The sequence below is a fragment of the Sinocyclocheilus anshuiensis genome, unplaced genomic scaffold (assembly GCF_001515605.1).
Source record: "Sinocyclocheilus anshuiensis isolate Anshui unplaced genomic scaffold, SAMN03320099.WGS_v1.1 scaffold6, whole genome shotgun sequence".
Taxonomy (NCBI): Eukaryota; Metazoa; Chordata; class Actinopteri; order Cypriniformes; family Cyprinidae; genus Sinocyclocheilus; species Sinocyclocheilus anshuiensis.
This window is the reverse complement of record NW_015547668.1, coordinates 953480-977564: the sequence shown is the minus strand read 5'-3', so window position 1 is coordinate 977564 and position 24085 is coordinate 953480. Positions and strand designations below refer to the sequence as shown.

The following is a 24085-nucleotide window of genomic DNA, read 5'->3' as shown; positions in this document are numbered from 1 at the left end:
AGAGCCTCCTCCTCCTGCTCCTCCTCAACACATCTCCTCTGCGGGATTAACTCCCTTCCGTTTGTAAACACAAGTATTCATAGGCGAGGTGAAAAAGCTTTTGTGTTGCTTTCGTCAAAAATGTAAGTGTTATAGGAGTGGTTGGAGTAGACAAATGAATGAGTCTTAAAAACAAGGTATGCTTAAACTGCTATAGCTAGGCTAGATATGCACTTTTGGCTATTATAGCAAAATACTTTATTGTCCATACTTTCGAAAACGTACATTGATATTACAATGCTTTGGACAATAATCCACACATTGATGGTAATTGTATTCTCTGTGATACCATTTAAATACCATGGTACACTTAAAAAAAAAAAAAAGGCATTTGCTTCCATGAAGAACCTTTAACATCCATGGAACCTTTACATTCCACAGAAGGTTCTTCATAGTGGGGTTGAAGAACATTTTTTTAAATGTTCTTCACACTAAGAAAATGGTTCACTGAATGGTTCTTTGGGGAACTAAAAATGGCTCTTCGATCACTGTACAAAAAAAATAATAATAATATTTTGTAAGAGCATAAAATGGTAATCATACAGTAGCCTATATGTCCAAATCCATAGTCTCCATAGTACTTTTTTGTAAACTAAAAGTTTTTCTCAGTTTACCGACAATACTTACGTAACATTAAATTACACCCCTTATTGCTGATTGGCTACAAGTTTGTTTTGCTATTCGGCCCCAATCAGTTTTCTAAAGTGTTTTTGAAAAATTACATACCCTACCTTTAAATCAGAGTCATCATTAAATAAAGTGCTATGACTAAGATAAGCCTTTCACCCTTCATAATCTCTTCTTACGCACACACACTCATACTCAGACATAACATATCTAGGGATTTATTTCAGAAATGTATTTTCACCTTTTTGTAAAGCCACTTTTTTGTTCCTTGTTGTGTTGTCATAAATAGGGTGTCACCTTGCCAGAAAATCCAGCTAAGCTAGCTTCAGATGATAGCTACATGGCTTGAAACTGATCGTAGTTGCTCAGCTGGACAACCAGCAAGAGTAACCAAAGTCAAATTGGGTAAAGCTGGTAGACCACCTTGTCTAAGCCAGTGGAGATAACCATGTTCTAAAATAAAGCTTTGACTATAGTAGGCCTTGACCACTTTAGGGCAGTACGACTTGATCTTTTCAGCAGGGCCTGGTCATAAACACTTAAATGTCTGTGTTCACTTGGTGTGGGGCTGGATATTTGATTCAGCTGAATGATTTAATTTCCTCTTCAAGACGTTTGGCAGCCTCTCTGCTGATGGAGATGGCTCAATATCAAAAGTGTAAGCACACAAGACAAGAGGACCAGAAATAGGCCACATTTTTGAAAGTTTTTCTCCAACATGTTTGAACTTGCTCAGTTCTTCTAATTCCTTCTTTCTTCGGCCCTCGTCTTTTTCTCCCTCCCTTCTGCTCTGTTTCCTCTGCTGTAATTCATCTCCTAGTGTTAACACACACATACTCCCTCTGCAAAATAGACTGTCTTTGGCAAATTTCCTCTCTGGATCAACCAACCGTGAAACAGGATCTGAGCTTGGGTGCATAGAGGATCCATCTATGCAAACTATGCTATTTTGGATGCTCTCGAAGACCAGATTGTTTGAAGTTAAATGTGGATTTATAATTTAGTCTGTGAAGCTTGGCTTTGTCACCGGGTTATAAAGAGTTCACTTTTTGCCATAACCCACTAAATAATTAGGCACCGTTAGCCTGCAAGATCTAGTTACATTAAAGATTCTATATGCAAGTTAAACACTGGGCAAACAACTGCTGGTGCATTGATATAATAATGCTTGTCAAACAGTGATAGTGCGTAGTGAATTAAGACCCTATGAAAGTAGTAAATCTTCATTTTGACTAAACTATACACTAGCTTTCAAAAGTTTGGGGTCAGTAAGTGGTCAGTAAACAACTTATGTTTTTAGATTACTTTAACTAATCAAAATAAGCTGAACAATTTCAATTTAGTTTCATTTAAATATGTCAGTTTAATGTAATTGAAGTTGAAATGACTTGTACAACCATTTGATTTGATTATACCTAAAAATGTAAAGTAGCAACTTGGGTTTTTAAGTTGAAATAGGTGGGAATGTTTTACTGTGTTGAGCCACAAATCGGCAAATTAGAATGGTTTCCGAAGGAACATATGACACTGAAGACTTCTGAAAATTCAGCTTTGCCATTACATTTTAAAAATATATTTTATTTAAAATATTTTAAAGTATATAACAATTGAAAGCAGTTTATTTAAAACTGTCATAATTTTTCACAATATAGTTTTACAGTATTTTTGATCAAATAAATGCATAATAGTCTTCTTTCAAAAACATAAAAAAGACTATTCTTTTTGTAAGAAGCTATACTGACTCACCTCTGTATGGCCAAGAGAAAATGTGATCATATATGTAGGAATATATTGAATATTAGCAAATATATTTATAGCCAGCCATCATATAATCATTCTTTTGTTGTAGTTAGTTGCACTGGTAGTTAGCATTAGCCACAGTCAAATTATGAAATGGATTTCTTTGGAAGATATTTAAATATGTTTTGACGTAAAGTGGACTAGACTTTATGCCAACAGTCAAAAGTCTGGCAGAGCAAGACTTGTAGTCTATTCGTGCAGAAGTCTCACTGCTGTTCAGAAATAACCACAGGCCACTGACTGTTCTCACATTAATTTTGAGAGTGGAGCCAGACTGGAGACATGTCTCATTTTAAGCCCACTTCTCTGCACCCTTTTGTATCTCTATAAATATCCATACATGTCTCCATGCCGGCCATAATCAATTTTTAAGTGTGTATTTTAGTTCAGATCCAACTAGTTTCCAGTGGTACAGTCATTCATGAGGCGTAAAATAGAGTAACTTAACAGCAATATTTCAATTCAAGTCTATTTCAGTCTATCAGAAATGTCATTGATCTGTTGAGTGCTCTCATAGCATATCCAATTCCTCTGCTGTCAGACTGACAGAATCTCCCTCCTAATCATCGAGGCCTTCTAGGCGGCTAAGCCAGAATAAGACATGATGTTTTATTGTTCAGTGTCAAAAAGTGTACATAAAAAATAAAGCCTTTTATAATCAGGGGCTGTACAGGGCCTTTTTTTCTCTGGTGAGAAAAAAGAGATTGGCTTGGTTTTAAATATATTATTATTGATTTTTGGGGGGAGGAGATGTTATACGCTATAGTGCTCAGTATTTATGCTGCATTTACACGGAACAAAGTTTTGATAAATCTATTTCCTCTGAGTTTGGAGGAGGGGATGGTGGTAATAAAAGATCAGAGAGGATGCCATTTTGAAACCACAATGGGCACAGAGTGGTGGCCCTGATAATATCTGCACGCAAATTCATCTTTATTACAATAGACCTATTCAGATCATACGCCTACAGCATGACCAAGCTAGCCGTATTGGCGGCATATGTGTCCTCATCTCTTTTGTTTTTAATCCTTTCTATGTTTCTTTATCACAGGAAAATGTGCATCGCAACAATGACGGTATTGTGTCTGTTTAATTTTTAATGTAAACTAAATCTACATCAGTGTTTGAGGAGGTGACTTTGAAACGGTAGCTTACCAAGCTACTCACTGCATCCACAACAAAGTTACTTTTGAAAAACTAGTAGAAGCTGTTAAAAACAAAAACACAGATAACCACATTGACTTAGACCAGTAAATAGCCATCTAGCAGAACGTTATATATATATATATATTCTATTTTAACCATTTGTTTCAGAACTGTCTTAACATTGACGATACTTTTGAACAATGTCAGAATGTTATTGCTCTAAAAATGGTGAGACAGATGACCATTTGACTAAAGTGGGCAAAATTATATGTACACCACAGGCATATTGTAAACACAAAAAACACACACTTTACACACACACACACACACACACACACACACACTTGTTTCATTATATTAGTGACTTCCATTGTTTTTATATCAGGTTAATTATATTTTCTATCACCTAACCCAACCCCTATCCTCTAAACCTACCCCTACACTAGATTTGCATCGAAACATGTCTTGCCCAAGGCTTTTTAACTAGTAAGGACCAGTAAAATGTCCTCACTAATGCAGTTGTCATATTATTTCACTATATAAGTGAGGACATTTGGCCCTCACAAGTACACACACACACAAAGTTCAAAATTGTTTGGCCTAGATGACCTCAAATCTAACAAGACAGGCGAAAAGCCATTCAGAATTTTTAAAACCAGAAAAAGCAGAGCTCTTATGATATTGTTGACATAGAAGTGTAGACGATGTTGTTGCTTTGGCTGTCTGTCATCTGCGTGTGTGTATGAAAGAAAGAAATGGACTCGTGTTACATGCTGTTAATCAGGTGTGTGTGATAGTTCCAACAGAACGAGTAATGCAGGTTCAGATTTCTGCTTATCTTGTCCAGTCACTATGTGTGTGCGTGTGCGTGTGTGTGCGTGTGTGTGCGTGTGTGTGTGTGCGTGTGCGTGTGTGTGCGTGTGTGTGCGTGTGTGTGCGTGTGTGTGCGTCAGAGAAACGTTCTGCCATGCATGAGAGGAGGGCCGAATCATCAGGTGTGGAGTTCAGGTGGCTAAGAGTCTAATGAATGGAAATATGTGCTCTTTAATAGATAAATTCTCTCATCCAAGTATTTGTGCTGTGGTGTGGATGAATATTTCTTACGGGCTAGTGAAGGGTGTCAGGTGCTCACTCCCTTTCTCCCTTGATTCGCTTCTGAGTCCTGGGAGCGGTGCATTCATCAGGTGCTGACAAACGTTTCCGTGTCAGAAACCAGTCCGTACCAGTAGAACACAAACGAAGATTTTTAAAGGAGTCATATGACGTTGCTAAAAAGAACATTATGTTGTGTATTTGGTGTAATGCAATGTGTGGTTTAAGGTTAAAAAAACACATTATTTTCCACATAATGCATATTATTGTTGTTCCTCTATGCTCCGCCTTTCTGAAACGCATCGATTTTTACAAAGCTCATCGTTCTGAAAAGCACGGTGTGCTCTGATTGGCCAGCTATCCAGTGCGTTGTGATTGGCTGAATACCTCAAGCGTGTGACGGAAATGTTACGCTCCTTACCATATTGTGATGATGCCCTGTCCGGCCGGAGTGACGAGACAAAACATTAAAACCCATTATAAACAAGGCATTTGTTGCATCCAGTGGGGACATAATTACTAATGACTTATACTTTACCTTTTACCTTTACCTTTATTGTTGCTTTGACACAATCTGTATTGTTAAAAGCGCTATATAAATAAAGGTGACTTGACTTATTTATATCGTTTTTTTCCTCTGATTTTCACCGCAATGTCCGAACTGTCTTGAGCGCGTCCTCGACAGCCGGCACCTGAGCGTTGTCTTCTTCTTCTTGCTTTACAGCGGATCACAGACTTATAATTGCAGTAAGTACAGTTCGGAAATTGCGGTGAAAATCAGAGGTAAAAAACGATATAAATACTGTTCAGTTTCTTGCATAGACCGACCGTTTTGTGTCTTTACACATCAATGTATCGTCACGAGCCGCAGGGTTTAATTTGGTTTTGTTTGTGATTCCTATCCACTTGCATTATATGACTGACAGACTGCAACGGTTTGACTTAAAAATCTTCATTTGTGTTCTACTGAAGAAACAAAGTCACCTACATCTTGGATGCCCTGGCAGTAAGCAGATAAACGTCAAATTTTCATTTTTGGGTGAACTATCCCTTTAAAGCTGCACGGTTAGCAGTTGACTCACTACTTCATTTTTTATTTTTGTATATCTGGAAATGTTTATGCAATTACATATTTTACCTGCACAAAAACCGTTTATTATTCTTTTTTTGAAGTTTTTGACACGTTATGCAGTAAATGAATATCACTTAACGCAATAAACCAATTAGATGAATCTGAGAGCAGGATAAGTATATCTGCATATAGACAAGTGTACTGAGTGTTTTATTAGCAACAATGTATGGGAGTTATTATGCTCATAAAGATGCCTTCTGTTCAATTCCATAGCACTCTTCTTCTTCTTCTAGCTATGTTTGATTTTTATAAACTTAAATGGGAAATTATTTCAATAAAATATTTTAATGAGGAAACAGGGTTGTATGAAATTTATTGCAGTGACATCATCAAAATATTTGCATGCAGTCTTCTTAAAACAATTTGCATACTGAATTTTGGTGGTTCTTTTCTCTCTCATAGGCCGTTTTTGTATAGTATAGAGTTTATAACTTTTATATTTCTTTCTCTAATACTTTCAGACTATTTTACTGCTTTACAAGCACTGGTATTTCCTTAAGGAAATGTTTTGTACTGTTTCCTGCAGTTGTATTCAATATGTTACCGTGTATCTGCATGTATGAAAGGGTGAGTGAGAGTACAGATGTTTTCTTTTGTTCTTTAATCTAACCTCCTGTCAGCCCACATGCTTCAGATCTAAAGTCCCTGACTACTGGCTGTATACCTTTGGACTTTAGTGTCAGCTAAATCAAACCCCTTGACATGACTGAATCACTCAGGCCCAGATTGTCCAGTTAAGAACAGAGCTTGTGTTTGTTTTATCTGTTTGACTTCTCTGCCAGAGTTCACCTGACTCATCTGTAATTCATGCAGATTCACTGATAAGACTCCTGAGGTGTTCTGAGAAGAACTGGCTCAAATACGTGCACGATTATCTCCCATGGAAACAGAGGAGCGACTCGGAGAGAGTTGTAGGCAGAGAATCAGGATGTCAGCCATGTTTTCCAGCAGGTCTTTAGAGGTCTGTGACTCAGCAACAGGTGTAAAAGAATTTTTTTTTTAGCCTCAATCACATGGCTCAAGTTAACGAACTGCATAAGCCTTACAGCTGTTGAACACACATGCTGTCTTCAAAACTTTGGCCATCTGTATATTCAATTGGTTCTACTCTTGCACAGATTAAGTCTCAAGATAAGCAGAGGATTTTGTGGGTAGATGTTCAGCAATCTGAATAGGTCAGATTTGCTTGGACCAATGTCACAAACTTAGATTTTTTTTAAAGTAACATGACAGAATAAACTTGACCATATTAGGCTATACAAGCAAAAGTCACTTTTAAAGGTCCTTAGGGGTACAACAACTGAATATTCCTTGTGAAACAATTAAGGCAGGAAAAAATAATTCCACACTTAAAAAATGTACAGTTAAAGCGAATGCAGTAATACTGACCAAATTCAACCAGACACTTGTGTTTTAATCAAATATTTGTTTATTTCACAAGATTCGGCTTTAATACCTTATTAGAGATGATTTAATGAGGTAACCCATGATCTCACATGCTAAAGAAAACCTTACTTGAGTAAAGATTGGAATAGTCTCTGTTTGATTAACCTCTTTACACTTTTCAAAAAAGTAAAAAAAAAAAAAAAAAGTATCAAAACGATGTAGATTGCCAAACAATTCCAAAAGTATCTTATAGTTATACGAAAGCTCTTATAATATAAATATAAAGTTAACCTAGTTACCTAATCTAGCAACAAATCCCATAAACATTCAGACTACACACTTAAAAATGAAGATTGCAAAAAAAAAAAAAAAAAAGTTTTTGCAGTGATTCCATAAAAGAACCATTTTCGGAACAGAAATAACAGTGGTCATTTATGTTCTTTCAATTTCATATGATTTTGATGAAAACTGTTTGTGAATAAACTTGTGGATTTTTTTTCATTAATTTAATAAAATTATATTGATTAATGAATGTTTGAAAGGACTTAATTCAGTGATGTTTTTCCATGGTCTCTGCTATTTACAAAGAATGTTTATAGTGTTACTGGCTGAATGGATTAGAAAACGGTAAAACTCAACGGTTTAACTCTAGTGGTGTTGGAAAATGAGCCTATTTTCAAAAATAGTGGAGTGTTCCTTTAAGTGGTATTAAAGCAAATTCCTAGCTATTTGATTACATTGAGTACTGTTGATTGTATAAGATACCTTTTACATTTTTTTTTAATGAAAAGGCAACATTAAAGGCCATAGTTCAAGCTTATTTCTTAGTGCTTTTATCAATTGTGGTCATAAAAATAAAAGCAAAAAACGGTAATAAACCACTCCTTAAGGGCGAAGAAGAAACCTTGGGAGGAACCAAGGCTCAAAGGTAACACAAATCCCATCTGACCGACCTTCCAAGAGAATCACTCCTTGGAAAATAGTTGTTAATAGAAGTTCAAAGATAATGGTAAAGTGTAGAGTGGATTTGAAATATTTGAACATCAGCAAAGATTCAGTTAGGATGTATGCAGTTGTCTGTGATTTATGAAAAATTGTTAATGAATGACATGGTAGATTCATGGGAACTAGCAATAACAGCCATCTGTTTCAAGCAGAAGTTGTATGCAAACAACAGTGCAATCCCAAAGTAAAACCCATGACACCTGTCACTGTGCAATCTAAATAATGCCACTGGTTCAGATCAACGCTAAAATAGTGCTTTAGATTGATTAGTGATCTTTTGGAGTAGTAATAGAGTTACATCATGTATGCATTAGAGTCATGAGCACTCAATCATTGGTTGAACTCTGGAATGTGTAGAAACAGTTTACAGGGTGTGACCTACCGTGCAACCTTTGAACAGACAAAAACACATGTTTGAAAAGCCTCAATTGTGTTTGGCTGCTTAGTGATCAGAAACAACTAGCCCTACACGAGGACTCAGAGAAGCATATGCATATGCCAGTAGATTGAATTTCAGTGTGTATTGTGTTATTGCTTTAAGTGGATTGGGTGCCTTGACAGAGTATATTAAATGCGGTTTGGCATTTTCTCGTCCTATACCTCCAAAGAACTGTTTGAAGGACAGACTAATAATAGAGGCTAATTATATAATGCACAGGATGGATCAGTTGCCAAAAATCAAGAATGAATGACACAGTGGAACGTCAGGTAGCCTAGGAGATGATTTAAGACACATTTCTAGTCTTTTTTACTGAATGTTTATTGAATTTAGCAGTGAAAATGTAATAAAAATAAAAATACAGGCTGTTGCCTTAAAACTTTAAAATGTATTTCATTGGTGCAGTCCAACACATTGGTGCAATCCAAGTCTGGTTAATGCAGTCATAAAAATAATATGTAGGCCTATAAGTTAATTGGAATGGTGAGTAAAGGGGAACAATATTAATTCAAAAACCCATTGATCATCAACCACTATATGGAATATAAAAAGGTTAGGAAAGCAAATTGGGATTGTGTTGTTTATGTCAACTTTAACATGGCTGACAAGGTGGTGATGCACCACCACCAAGTAATTTCTGGCATATCTACCACTTTCTCTGCAGTGAACAGATGTGTAACTCTCAAAATACATAATTTTTCAGGATTTTGTTTCGTGGTTTAATAAGTCAAGCATAAAAAGCTAAATATAGATATTATATCGAGTTAAATTAGATTTTTTTCCTTCGTAGAGAAAGAACATTGGAGCGCGAGCGTCCCGCGCTCTCTGATTGGTCGAACTGGCGTTCTCTTCAAGTTGTCAAAACTACAGAATTGCGCGTCTTCTCATTGGACGAAAAGAGTTCCAAGCGGTGCCAGCAGGTAACCGCTCGGCCAATCAAAACGCTCCTTTCATGTTGTCCTAGAGCCCGTGGTATTTCAATCTACGACTTCCTTATACTGACATTTCAGTGTGTTATGAGATATAACCGTCTGACTGTCAGAGTTTCACTCGTTAGAAATACAAGAGCTGTTGCTTCGAACGCGGAACTACAGCATCCTGCTTCTGAAACATTTGTGTAGGCTATATACGTGTCTGTGCGCGTGTGTGTATGAAATATTAGCCCAGCCCAGCAGCCCTTCCTATTTCCCCTCCCTTCCCTCCAACAGTCTCAGTCGGTTCGCCCGCAGCACTTGCGTTCTCTCGGCCGGGTTTCACTCCAGAGATGGCTGCGAAAGTGTGTAGGTCGGTCCTCCTCCTGTCCCGGAGCAGCGGAGCCGTAGCCTCTTCTGCTTTTCCCGCATTCGGTGTCTCCTCACAGCGACATCATCAGAGCACAAGAACGGTGAGTCCCCGGAATGGAAAGCAACCGAGCATGGGTGCCGCTACCGCTGCTGCTGGACAAGGGGAGGGTTGTGAAGGGAGAGATAAAGGGGCTGGGTTCCTCTCTGGTGAGGGTTAGATAAAAACAACCCGCCAAGGAAGTGTTTTGGGACGTTTCTGTCCGCATTGAGAGTTCCGTGTATTGCACAGCGATGATCAGCAGTGCTGCATCATTATTAACCAGTGCACTTTCAGTCGAGCTGTACAAGACGTCCCGTTTACCGGAGGCGTTTACACATGTACAGCCCATGTCACGGCTTGACTCGTTTATGCACATTACATTTGAACTTTGCATGCATGCCACAGAATCGCACGCGTGCAATCGGATGCGCTCATGGCGCATGGGCTCCGTGCATTCCCTTCCAGGATAACCTTGAAAGCAACAGTGGTCTCAACTTTAATGCTGACTCCGAGACACATCATGCGCTCTCCGTGATTGATTGCGTGGCACCGCTTCAGTAATTTCAAGCATGCAAAGCTTGTTCTTTCAAGGTTTGCAGAACTGGACGGACTGTGAGTGTGTTTGATTCACTGCGGTGTCCGATTGTGTGTATGTGCATAGAGAGAGTTACAGTGCGGCAGGACTCTTGCGTTCACACAGGACGTTACGTTCAAACGTTTTCAATACGCGTTATAAAGTTGAACTGTTCTTAACTTGACGCGCCGTCTTAAAAACGTAACGCAACGTCCGACGCATGCGTACTCAGAGCAACTAATAAAAAACAGCGCAGACCTAACGCAAGAATGCGTAACGCCCCCCCGCCACCCCGCTCGTATGAAGTACTGTCTGTCATTGTTGGTAAAAAGGAGTATACGTGCGTACTCAGAACAACTAATAAAAAACAGTCTTTGTTTATCTATCTATCTATCTATCTATCTATCTGTCTATCTGTCTATCTGTCTGTCTATCTTTGTTTATCTATCTATCTATCTGTCTATCTGTCTGTCTGTCTGTCTATCTTTCTTTGTTCTATCTATCTATATCTATCTATCTATCTATCTATATTTGTTTGTTTGTTTTTCTATCTATCTATCTATCTATCTGTCTATCTGTCTGTCTGTCTATCTTTGTTTATCTATCTATCTATCTATCTGTCTGTGTCTGTCTGTGTGTCTGTCTATCTATCTTTGTTTGTTTTTGTATCTATCTATCTGTCTATCTGTCTATCTGTCTATCTGTCTGTCTGTCTGTGTATTCTTACAAGCTTTGTACTTAATAACATGCTTTTGGACAAGCTGCCATTTTGGACCATAGTTAAAAAAAAAATAAAGATTTTTCATTGGAAAAATGCCCCTGCAGCAGCGTTTCTGCCGAAACGATATTGCATTGCTTCATTGTATGTTTTGCGACACTTTCGTAGTGAAGTGTCCAGTGCGTAGCGCTAAAAGCGTGCTTAGTGTTATCTGAAACATGAATGATGAACATGAATTTGGCAACATTCTTTTACATTGCTGCTTGTACGTATCACCGCACTTTGGAAATTAAATGTCCAGTGAATGATGCTAGGAGGTTAATTCTGTATTGATGTTAACATATCACGTATACTATACCAATAGTGTTAACAAAAAGTAAACATGAGATATGCATTTGCGTATGCGTAACCACGCCATTTTCACTTGCTTCTACAAGCTGTTTTATTGTGACTCGTGTTTCAGAGTGCTCTGCATCAAGTGCAGTGCTGTACCAGGTGAGCTACCAAGCAAGTTTACCATATCAGAAAACCCATAAATATGGATTATGCAATACAAATGTCAAAACGCTAATTATTCACTATGCTAAAAGTGTCTTGAGGACATAACGTAGTATTATCTTTCTTAATCGATAATGTCACTAGTGTTCATGGAAACTGCAGTGAATTGTATATGTATACTTTAAATTCCGTGATATATAAATCTGGTAATCAAACAGTACTATGATAAATACTGGAATACTCTCGGATTCTATCGTTGATGGTGTCTCCTCAGGAATGTTATTTTTATGGGTTTTCTTGCCAAAGATATAGGTGACTTGGAATTTAAAGTCTGAACTTAAACTACTATTTGCCTTTGAGATTGCAGCATACAAATAAATATATTAGTTGTTTACAGAACCATACCCCTTAGATTGGCAGAGAATCACAACAGCAGACTCTCACATCCTTCTATGGATTAAGCAGTCCCAGTTTGATCATTAATCTTGTGTGTCTCTATTTATTTCTCTCTGGGCAGTAATGTTTGTGGCTCTGTTGGCATTTATAGTGTTCCCCAAACCAAGCATGCGTGGCCTCTTACGGTGCTTGGCACAAACCTGTCTGGCTGAGACACTGCAGTGACAGGTCTCTGACAGCAAGGCCTTCATCTGTTCATCACATGCTAGCTGGGCACCGAGTCTCAAAGCACCGTTTCATCATAAACATCTAAAGCACAGCTGTGAGAAGTTTAACGAATTGCTTCAGAACAACGTTTTCCCCAAGGACTATGCACTTCAGTAGAAATAACAAGGCTTTGAGTGTCTAAAAACACTTTGAACCGTAGCTGGACACGAGCAGTGGAGAGTGCCATGGCAAAACAGCATCCTCTTGGATCACTAGCTGAAATGCCAGTCGCGGTGTCAGATATTTAGCCTGACTCTGAATCCAGAAAAGTCTCCTTTCTGAATGTGGACAAGTACAGAGACTACTGAAGAACAAAGTAATATATAACCCTGGTGATCACTGTGGTCCACTCCAGTGGATCTTTTTAATCCGTGCAGTGAATTGTTGAGTTTACTCTTTTTCAACAAGCCTCGAGCATATGCAGAGAGCATGTGTGGAGGGTGAACCAGTTGCAGGGTAATCCTATGAAGTCCTATAAGCAGTGTGTTTCTTTGCATACCTTAGAGATGTTATATAAGAAACGTGCAGCATTAGTCCGAATAATTTTTTCCAGTCATAATAGCCATTGTACAATGTTCATGCTCATTCAAAACATGCCAGATTAATTACTTGTGCAGTCTGTTATTGGTGTTTAAACAGATGATTACATACCAGCGATCACATCATATTGATAAGTAAGCGACTCAAGCAAGTCTATATGCATAGATTGTTTTTCCATTGACATGGCAGCAAACGTAAAACAATAAAAACAACTAACCACCTGAATGCAGCAAAATGGGTTGAATTGGCCTATGCCAACTTTAAAAAAATTTGGAAGTTGGGACAATTAAAAAAAATGGATTGTGGTTGCATTTCAGTTCAAATGTGTATATAAATGTAATTTTAATATGAAATGTCATTACATATTTGGATGAATAGTTTTGTATGTGTGATCATGAACATCATCAAACCTCTAGCTTCCACTTTTTAATTTTTGAAATGAACTGGATATGAATTATAACCCTTCCCAGTTTGTTAATCCAATTTGGATTTAAGTGGTCCGATTAACTGTTGTCACGATTGACTGGGCGGCTTCAGTGATTTCGAATAGCAGGAACAGAAGAAGGTTGGTCTAGAGATTGCAACTCTCATTGTCTCAGCTGGAAACTCTGTCTATTGACAGCCAGGGCCGAGATAGCAACTCAGAACTGAACCAGCAATCAGTTTCTAATAGCCAAAACAGCCTGAAACATAATTAAGGACTGTGTATCTGAAGTGACAATGCTTTAGGAGCTTCTTAACATGTGACATATTCCTGCGGCTTCATATTTGTCTACTTTTTATGGTTTGTGGAACACTACTGTGTGTGTTCTGCCTGTCTCTTACAGTGGACAGCTCCATAAAACATTATCCTATCTGTTATAAGGAGGTCTATGTTATGTTTACAGATTGCTGTTGGCACACATCTATCCTTTACCTTGATAAAAGAGAGCACTGCTATGATAGAAACGCTGACAAGTTAAAATGCGTTTAGTTGCATGTTCATATTGACAATTAGATTTTTACAATTTCTTCCTCTCTGAAGCATTGTCGCCAAATTTACACACAATAAATGGGGCAATATTTTAGAGTTCTGTCAGGACCACTATCGTCAAAATGATAGATACTTAGCATAACGTTTGGTTTGGCGGTATGGTTCTGTTCTGGGAAAAAACCTCCCTGCCCATCCATGCAGCCTGTCATGAATGAGCAGGGAGAGCAGCAATAATAACCCCCCTAGGGTTAACAGAACAGAACAAGGCAGATATCATTAATGTACTTAATGATATTTAAGTGTAACACTTTATTCAAGATAAAGGAGAACCAGCTGATGCAATCTTGACTCACGTGACCTGCCAGAACTAACGCTAACGCTTAATTTTTGTGAAAAATGGACAAATCAGCCCAATCATGCTGGGATCATTTGCCTCAAAAAAGATGATTCTGCACTCTAAAAAATGCTGGGTTGTTTCAACCCAACTTTGGGTCAAATATGTACTAACCCAACTTTTGGGTTAAAAATGTAATGTAAAAATGTAACCCAACAGTTGGGTTAGTCCATATTTGACCCAAAGCTGGGTTGAAACAACCCAGCATTTTTTAGAGTGCAATACACAATACTTTACATTTTTATTCCTATTCATATTCTGAAGTTTTTTTTTTTTTTTTACAGAGGGGTTTGTTCATATGTCTGATTGCCTGATTTTACACATTTTTATTCTTTAACAAAATATGGTGTTGACAGTATTTTCTGTTTTATGGAGAGACATTCCCTTTATACAAAACCTTCAAATCTAATATGTCAACAAAATGAAACAACAATTTTGAATCTGGCTTGGAATCTGGAAATGTATGCAAATCTGCACATATTTAAATAGTTATTTATTAAACATAACATTTCAGAAAACTTGAAATACAAAAAAATGTTTGCACTTCTTAATGTAATCAATCAACTGGAGAAGTACGGTGATATCTATTAGTTACATTTTTACCCTATTCATGGGGTGTCTTGCCTTAAAATGAAAGAGAAAAACAATAATTTTGTTAACAGTTCTTTTTAAAACCCTGCAAAGTACATAAAAGGCTTTACTAATCTGAGACCAGCAGTGACATATGTGCTAAATGTGGTAGTTGTGAGCCAGCTGGGTCACGCAGACCTCCTTCAACTGGTCTGGGCTTTGTTCCAAATCTCATTTAGTCATGTTACAGCCATGAGAGTGCCATAAATTCAAATGAGAAGAGGGCGAGATGCACTAAAGTGATTTTATATAGGAATGCCACGATAGGTGTCGTATTCCTATAGGTAGAGAATCAGCTGATGCAAGCTTGACTCACGTGACCTGCCAGAACTAACGCTAACGCTTAATTTTTGTGAAAAATGGACAAATCAGCCCAATCATGCTGGGATCATTTGCCTCAAAAAAGATGATTCTGCACTCTAAAAAATGCTGGGTTGTTTCAACCCAACTTTGGGTCAAATATGTACTAACCCAACTTTTGGGTTAAAAATGTAATGTAAAAATGTAACCCAACAGTTGGGTTAGTCCATATTTGACCCAAAGTTGGGTTGAAACAACCCAGCATTTTTTAGTGTGTTTTATTTTACTCACCGTCATGTTGTTCTGCCCCTGTATGACTTAATTTCTTATGGGGAACACAAAAGAACATATTTTAAAGATGTCTCTGTTAATTGATTTATTTCTGTACAATAAAAGTTAATAGAGTCTTGGTGTTGTTTTGGACCATGTGAGAACATCTTTTGTGTGGGTTTTGCACTTCTCTACCATTTATGGTAGCATGAATAGTCAGTTATGCTTGCCTTTGCAAACACACCTAATAATCAATATATGGATGCTGATTAGACAGATTAGGATTTTAAGATGGATAATGAATAGTCTTTTAAATGGACATCTCTGTTTTAACAACGGCGCGTTTCATTTATTCACCATTGAGGAATGTCAGTAAGGGCAAACCTCTGGGCTGAATAATAAGCTCCAAATTATGCAATACTGTTCCTTTGTCTAATAAAAAGATGATCCATTGGTTCAGTGTTCATGGTTCACAGTTGTGCCTTTAATCATTCTAAATCCTTAGATGCAGTTTTGTAATAGACTATTGCATACATTTAGGTAGGTGTAAACTCTTGTAAGCTCAACATTGTGTCCCTGTGTATCTCAAACACAAAATGTTTAAATAGAAGGATTCCAATTATTCATGTGGTTGACAACATCATAAACAGAAGCATGAGCTTGATCTAATACAGTGGAAGTGGACCGAATAGAATGTCCGAATCCATAGTATTCATAAAACAGTAGATGAAAAGTACCTAGATAACCTGATACTTACATTGAGATTTTGAAGTGTGTATGCAGTGGATTCTTTACTATTCATATGAGGCCACAGACAAGGCGTTATGAATTGCAGATACACCTGATGCTGTAGGACACATGACAATGCCGTTATGGCGGATGTATCGTAGTATATCTGGATTTCATTCAAACTACACGCATTCACCTATAATTTTTAAAGGTTGCCAAGTACTACATTTAAGGAGTGAATTTACAAGACAGAATGCGTTTTTAGGTTAATTTCCATGACTGTTCCAAAATCTATGAGCTGAGCATTCACAATAAATGAATTAGACTAAAATCTTCTTGGAACTCTCTTTGTGCCTGTAAAATGCTTTGTAGGCAGCTTACTGGGTTTTGGAACAGAGCCACTGACTCTGCTTAAATTTGTCAAATCACAATTTATGGCAAATGTAAAGTTCAGCTTTAATTTAAGAAAGACCTTTTCACTTACCCCATATGCAATATTGTGTCTTACAGCCATCTTTAGGTCCATCCATACTTAATCAGTTTAAGTATGTTAAAATTAGCCGGTTCTTGAGTGTGGAGAGGACAGGGGCGTATTTAACATTCTGGGTGACGATATTGAAGGTTATTAGAGCTGCTTTTAGTATAAGTGCCCTTACATGAAAGCTCGACCTCCTCGTTGCTATTGGGCAGCACACTGTGCTTTCCTATTGCCCGTAGGTGCAAGTCATGCTTAATGCAGGCAGTAATGGAGGCCAGTGTGAGTAATATGATGATGGATGAGGAGGCGGTTGGTTACCCCTCTGCTCTGATGTTTCCCCTAGATTCTCACACTATTACAAAACCTGGCCATCTGATTGGTTGGCGAATATTGGATACACCACAATGTCATTACTTTTGACAAGAAAACAAATCTTTCTGTTCATTGAGGATCAACTCGGCTATCAATTAGGCTTTTAGACGAAGGTCATCCGAGCTAAGATTCCATTCGGATGGATGCAGTATGTTGACCGTTCACTATAGGCTGATGTAAGTACTGAATTAATGCATTACTGGGTTGGTAATTGTTTTTACGTGTGCTTTTGCATGTGATGTGCTTTATACATATCTGTTTATAGGTTTGCGGTGATGCATATTTCTAGTCATTGAAGGTCGTATTTCCAACCCGCGTGCCTACAGTACATCCGCACCCCCTCTGCTTTTATCAGTTCTGCATCTGCAGCTGCTGTTGCATTCTTCATTTTATATCCGGACATCCTTATTAACCCTCCTCTGCTCATTTTCATTATTCAAGGTCCCCTGAAATGCTTAGAAACACGCAGCGTTACTCTATGTGTTGACGTCATTTTAACTGAAACAGGAAGACAGGGCGGGACACATCAAGCAGCCCCGCCCCTTTTTAAAATAGCCAATAGCGTTCGTTTATATCACAGCTTGGGCTAGAGCCGTTCAGAGCCGTTGAGCTTCGTAAAGCCACGTTTGATGCCAGCTGCCAGCCACAATCTCATCCATATTGCTATAAAATATAGCATTCTGTGTAGAATTCAAATATACATTTTGTGGTCAGCGCCGACTCGCGCATGTGATCCCCTCTGTGCTATCGTGTCTCTGGACCGGAGCAGAGTGTGTGTGCGCTGCGGTGGTTAGCGGGACACAGCGCGAAACCAGTATAGTGTAGGGGGCGGGCGCTTCGGATTCTAGAGAGCATTTGATTGGACAGAAAGTTTGACGAGAAGCTGAAGTACGATGTGACGTAAAAAAAAATCGCTGAGCCGTTTTGGCGGAAGTGATGAACTGCAAGCTTTGAATGCTTATATCGTCTAAATGCGAATTTTGTCACGTTCAGGGAACGTTTAAGGGGAAATAAGTGGAGAAGTGGCATGCAGTGACCTTGCTAGATGGTTTTGTGGTGGATCTGTTGTAATGTCAACATTTCATGTTGTGTGAAATACGTTCTGCCTTGTATTTCAATGTAATAGGCCACATGTAAATCATCTTCAATGAATGTAACGCACACAATGGGCAGACAGAAGGAAGACAGAATGGAATTCATGTTAAAGTATTACATCACATAATAATCTGAAAGACAGTTCTGTCATCATTTACTCACCCTTATGTCATTCCAAACCCTTTATTTCTTCCAGAGTTTCCAAAGGTCAATAAAATAATGACAGAGGTTTCCTGTGGGTGAACTGCCCCTTTGAAGTTTTGCTCTTCAGTGAAGCGTGTAAACAGCTTTAAAAACTTCCACAGTAAGTATAAGTCACCTTCATCGAACCTGTTTTAGTCAATTGAGAATACAGTGACAAAGGTTGCATGCTTAAAGATGAATAATCATTAACAGAGGGGTTAAGGGAAATCTTTACTTGCATATTATACTGGCTAAGTAGTGCAATTCAAATTTCACAACAAGCCCGGGCATCCACGTGATGACCTGAAATCTGTGTTTACACTGTAATGAGTTACCACAGCAACAGCGCTCTGCCAGATTTACCGTTGAGCGCTTAGAGAGCACCATAAACAAACAATCCAGCTCTGACTGGCTCAACAGCTGCCATGTTGTGTTTCTAGACGATTACCCCGACTGGCCATTTCTTCAGCATACAGTAGACAAATGTGAAACCCAAACCACAGGCTTCTCTGTGACTTCATACCGGCTATCTGATCTGTTTGTGTTTTTGGTTTTAAAGTGTGCGCGCGTGTATTTGACCCAGATATTCCAAGGACACAGTTGCTCTGCAAGCTCCCATCTGACTTCCTTGTCCTGCCAGGCCTGTCGTGGATCTCTCGGTGGGCTGTCTGTACCGTGACCTCCTCCCCCATTGAATAAAACGGGAATGGGAGGGGAGGCAAACTCTGTGGAGCTTGATCACGTCCACTTAAGCTCTGCAACAGGACACAACAGGAAATCGATATAATTACACAAAAGCTAAGCATGTTGGGGAATGGGGAGGTTGTTCAGGAGAAAGGTGACTGTAGGAATGAAAAGAATAGGAAGAACTGAAAAGAATGAGGAAAATTTCACCCAGTGGAAAAACAAGAAAAGCAAACCATCCTTCAAACTGATCTGTTAACCTTTGGGGCTTGATTTTATTAAATGTAACAAAGCAGACTCACACACTGGCCTCCTCTGGGGATGTAAGATTGGAAAACTAAAGCTTAGACAAAGACATGCGGATTCGGTCTACTCCGATGTGCTTTCACATGCCTATGTGCATTAGTTTAGTGAGTTAGACTGTAGGGTCAACTTGGTAGTGGACTACATCTTCTTTAAAGTTACTGCTGAGAATCATGACTGATTATCCTGGCATCCCATGATTTTCGGTCAAAGATTGTGGCTTCTTTTATGTAGTCATTGGAGAGTCAAAGGAACTCATTGCTTTAGATCCGATCCAAAACTTTCCTTCTAATTCACTCTGTTACAGTTTATGTTCGCATGGTGCTCCTGTTCTTTTTTTGGTAAGCTTCAAGTGACTAGGAATAGGAGGACAAGATCAAAGATAGATGCCCTACCAAAATCTTCTCCAAAATCTTGCCTTTAGCAAATTGGTATAAGGCTGAGATTTGCCCACTATTACATGATATGATGATACATGTTGTGATACATTAGTCACAATTTATCACCATGCATCATGGTATAATTATTTAAGCGCAGCTGAAACTGTGCCAAACTTGTGAGAGACAGAAATTAATCTTGGATGGTTCTCGGCACAATATGCTGCCTCAAATTTTCACACTGCTTAATGCTGGTTTATCATCTGTTAAACCTGTACTTTTAACCTTGGTTATGCAACATTTCACACTTGTAATATTGAATGTATAAAGTGTGAAACAATGTTAGAATGCAACAGGGGTTTAAGATTTAACCGCTAACTGTTGTACGTGTGTTCACGAGCGAGTGGCGTTCCAGCAGATGACGTAGGCGAACGCAGAAGTGAAGAATGCTGAAGTGCAGAGGAGAGAGCAAAACAAAACACCGGTAGCGAATTAGAAGTTTAAAACAAGGATTTGTGAAGAGAAATGTTGTAGGATTTCGTTATAAACCTAAAGGAGACTGGTTTTCTTTTGCTTTAAAGGGGTCATCGTATGCCAGTATTGTCCCTTGGGCTCTGCTGGACTCCACGTGGCTTTCAGTACTATCCTTCTAAGCTCTCCATTATACTGTATGTTATATGAGCAGTCATAAGAATAAGTGCTTCAAGCAGCTCTCATGGTTGAACCAAAGTGTGTGAGATAATGAGGGCAGTTGTGCGCCGCTCTCATCCTTAATTCAGCATGTGCTGCTGTGTCTGTGCTGAGCAATGGTGCTCCTGATGTAGATGACTCAGCTTCCCGCTGTTTCATTACTTTGTAGCCGCACTGTGCCCCTGAGTGGAAACAGTCAATGTTTCCGTAGGTGCCTGTGGGTCAGTTTGGGACAGTGTCCCACTGCAGAATCCCTAAGGAAATGCTGCTTCACATTGGACCTCATTGAAAACTGTATCTGTGAATCATTCATGATACCATTCTTAAGAAAAAAATGTGATTTATGAACAGTTTACACATTTTTTTAATGCTTGTGTTTCATGAATGAAGAATCAGCCACATTCATACGCTTTCAAAATTTGCAGGACCAGGTTTAAAGCAAGTGCATTGTCCATTGAGAATGTTCTTTGCAGCTGAATGTGCAAAGAGTGAACCCAAGAGGTCACCTCCATTCCAAGCAACTTGCTATTGGCAAATTTTACTTGTCACCAATTGATAATCTGACACGAAACTTGCAGGAAATCCTGTCTATTCATATAATTTAGATTTCATTTCAGTGAACTTGATTCAAGCTAATTTGCATATGAAATTAAATGCATCAAAAAAGAGAGACTCATTCACAAATTGTCTATTTATTGTCAATTATTTATTTGTCTCTTTCTCGCTCAACACAAGTTGAATTGGTGTTTTTTAGCATCCTTGTTAGCACCCGCCTCCCATGCTAGAATCGCTGATTACAATCCCACTCAGAGCGAGTGAGGGGAGTAGAACTGGAGGGGTTACATTGGTGTGGTGACCCGGATGGGAGTGCGGTTGGACACCTGTGCCAGTGTAACGGAGGCCAGTTTCTAAGAGCTGCACAGCTAAACCTCACTCCCCTGATCCCAAGAGGGGCACTAGCGACTGACGCTAGAAGGTGTGGTTTTTAGCTTCCTTGTTAGCGCACCCACCTCCCATCCCGGAAATGCCAGTTCGAATTCAAATTCTTGACTCCACTTGTTTGGGTCACATTCCACTTGATTCCTTCTTACTTCATCGCTCTCTTGTGTGCAAATATACTGCAATATAAACAGGAAAATCTTTAAACAGGAACACATTTATATTCTGTCATACTACTCTGCCCTAGTAGATAGTAGGTCATTCAGGGGATGAATGCTATCCTGGAGAATTACTGGCATGGAGACTATTTTTAACTGCGCGTAAAACAATTGATTGGTTTGGTGATGCATTAAGTTTAAGCCCCACGTGACCGTACAGTGAACCGTAACTGGAAATGAAAGCAGGTTTTGTAATTACAAGCATGAGGTTAAGTTGTTTGTTGCCTTGGTTATTAGGGGGTTAAGGCATGATTGTGTGTGTTGTTTGTCAACCGAGTCTTCTGGGAAAACAGCCTGTTTGATGGGGGAGTTTGTGCTGTGGATCAGCCTGTCAGCCTTGGCTGTTGAGCAGGAGATTTGCAGCCCTGCTTCAGCTATGTGCTGTCAAAATGATACGGGCATTCCCACTACCACTGATGGATGAATAAACACACACGTTTGCATGCTTATTCCATTTAATCTACCAGACCGTTTTACCGTGAGTAATTTTGGCATGGCATATAGTATTTATCATTTAAAGTATCTAATCGTCTGTAAACATTTTTTTATAGCACATCCCTAATTTGAATGTCTTCGTTATGATACAAGGTTAATTTCACTGTCAAAGTGCATGCATGCTTAAGCTCCTGTAAATAGAAGTACTAACACTTAAACATGCACAGATTTGGACTTCTCGACTAGTTGTTCCATAAGTCAATGCTTTGAGGTTAGGTTGACTAGTTGTCAAAAGTGACTTCTCTGTGTGTTTTATTTGGCATTCACTGGCTGACCAGTTGACTAATGTTGTGGACAACTATAAAAAAATAAGTAGCTGTGCCAGCTCTTGTGCACACAAACACAGAATTTGCAGTGCATGATTCTATGTGCCACAAAGGAAATAAGGAAAACCATGACACGCTCATTAATGGCCCTAAGTTAATTCTCAGAGGGGTTTAGTAGGCAGAACAGAGTGTGTGAGGGTCACCCTGGTGTAAACCATCACATCAAGTTTCCTTGGCAACTGATAAACCACTAGACTGTTGCAATATACTGCGACCTGCATTCTGAAACTGCGGAAATGTGTAACGTTTTAATAAAAAATGTTGAGTTATAATATGTGGGTCATCTGAGGAGTGCAATGGAACTTTGCATAGTGGCTAAGGCACAGTGGCTAAACCAATGAGTCTGTTTACATGAACAACAAATGCTAAGAACAGGTCATGTGAAATAATGGTAGCAGAGCAAACATCGGTACATTTACTGAAAAAAGGCTGAAACTACAGATGTAGTCTGTGCAGTAATACAAGTACATACAAACTATAAAGTTATTCACAAAGACAACCTCTTCCTCGGACAGAAGTTTTCTTTTTGGATTGGAGACAAAATGACCATTGACAAACTGATCCAGTTTTAAAACTGCAAATCAGCAGTAGGTTACTATAACCCAGAAGGCTTGGTAGTTTGTGAAGAGGTGCATCATTTCTGAAAAATGCACCAATCTGTTTGGGGCGTTTTATATCTCAACCGACACCAGTTAATACCCCCTGTATACCATATATGTTTACACTTTATATTATTCAGTTCTGTTTACATTCCGTTGCACTCACCTAATCATAGCGTGCAATATCATGTCTATTGTGCAATATTCCTGTGCAATAACTGTCTACCCACTGGAGCCTTTAGAATGCAAACAATGCAACACGTACATCTTTTCTGTTACGTGCCGACTGTGCAATAATGTGTGCAATACAATATTTCATAAGGCTTAAATTGCCATGTTTACACTGTTTTTGTGTGTGTGTGTCTGTTGCTTGTCTTTGTATTGTATTGTTAATGGCATACACATTATCGTTGACTGTATTGCAGATAAGGCTTAATTTTGCACTATCGCCTTGTTTGTATTGGTTTTGTGTATTGCTTGTCTTTGTATTGTATTGTTAATAACATACTCTTTTAGTGTTGTCACGGTACCAAAATTTCAGTATTCGGTACCAATACCAGTGAAAATCCACGGTTCTCTGTACCAATTTCGGTACTAAAGCAAAGCACATAAACATGCTAATTAAAAAATTTGATTATACTTTCATTTAATCCAAACTGTGTACATATTTATTTTTAAAGGGCTTTTGAAAACCTAGAGTTATTCAGCTAAGAATAACAACTAAGTTAGCTAAAAAAAAAGAAAAAAAGAACTACTTTTCTGACTGATATGACACAAACAATGTTAACCATTTGTACATTCTCTAACACGCATATTTTAGATTCACAATTCATTTAAAAGCCTCTGGTGTGTAAAAATAGTAAATATCATCATGTCCTCCTGTTTTTTTTTTACCCTAATAAAAGTTATAGGAGCATTAAATAGTTAATAAATAAACTTCATTCTAATGCTCATTATATTAGCGTTAGCCTCGCTTATGCTAACGATTAACTACTCTAATAACAGCGTTCATTTCAATCCGACATTCAAATTAAAATATTGAATAATA

General features: G+C 38.5%; 1 protein-coding gene across 2 annotated transcripts in view; it reads left to right on the top strand.

The window, feature by feature from the left end:
• Positions 1–9626: 9626 nt before the first annotated feature.
• Positions 9627–24085, top strand: part of LOC107702682 (calcium uniporter protein, mitochondrial-like) — a 73105-nt gene continuing 58646 nt past the window's right edge. For both annotated transcript variants that reach the window (XM_016505068.1, XM_016505067.1), the window contains exon 1: positions 9627–10050. In XM_016505068.1, coding sequence (XP_016360554.1) covers positions 9931–10050 — 120 coding nt within the window. In that variant the 5' untranslated portion in view covers positions 9627–9930. The remainder of the gene's footprint in view (positions 10051–24085) is intronic.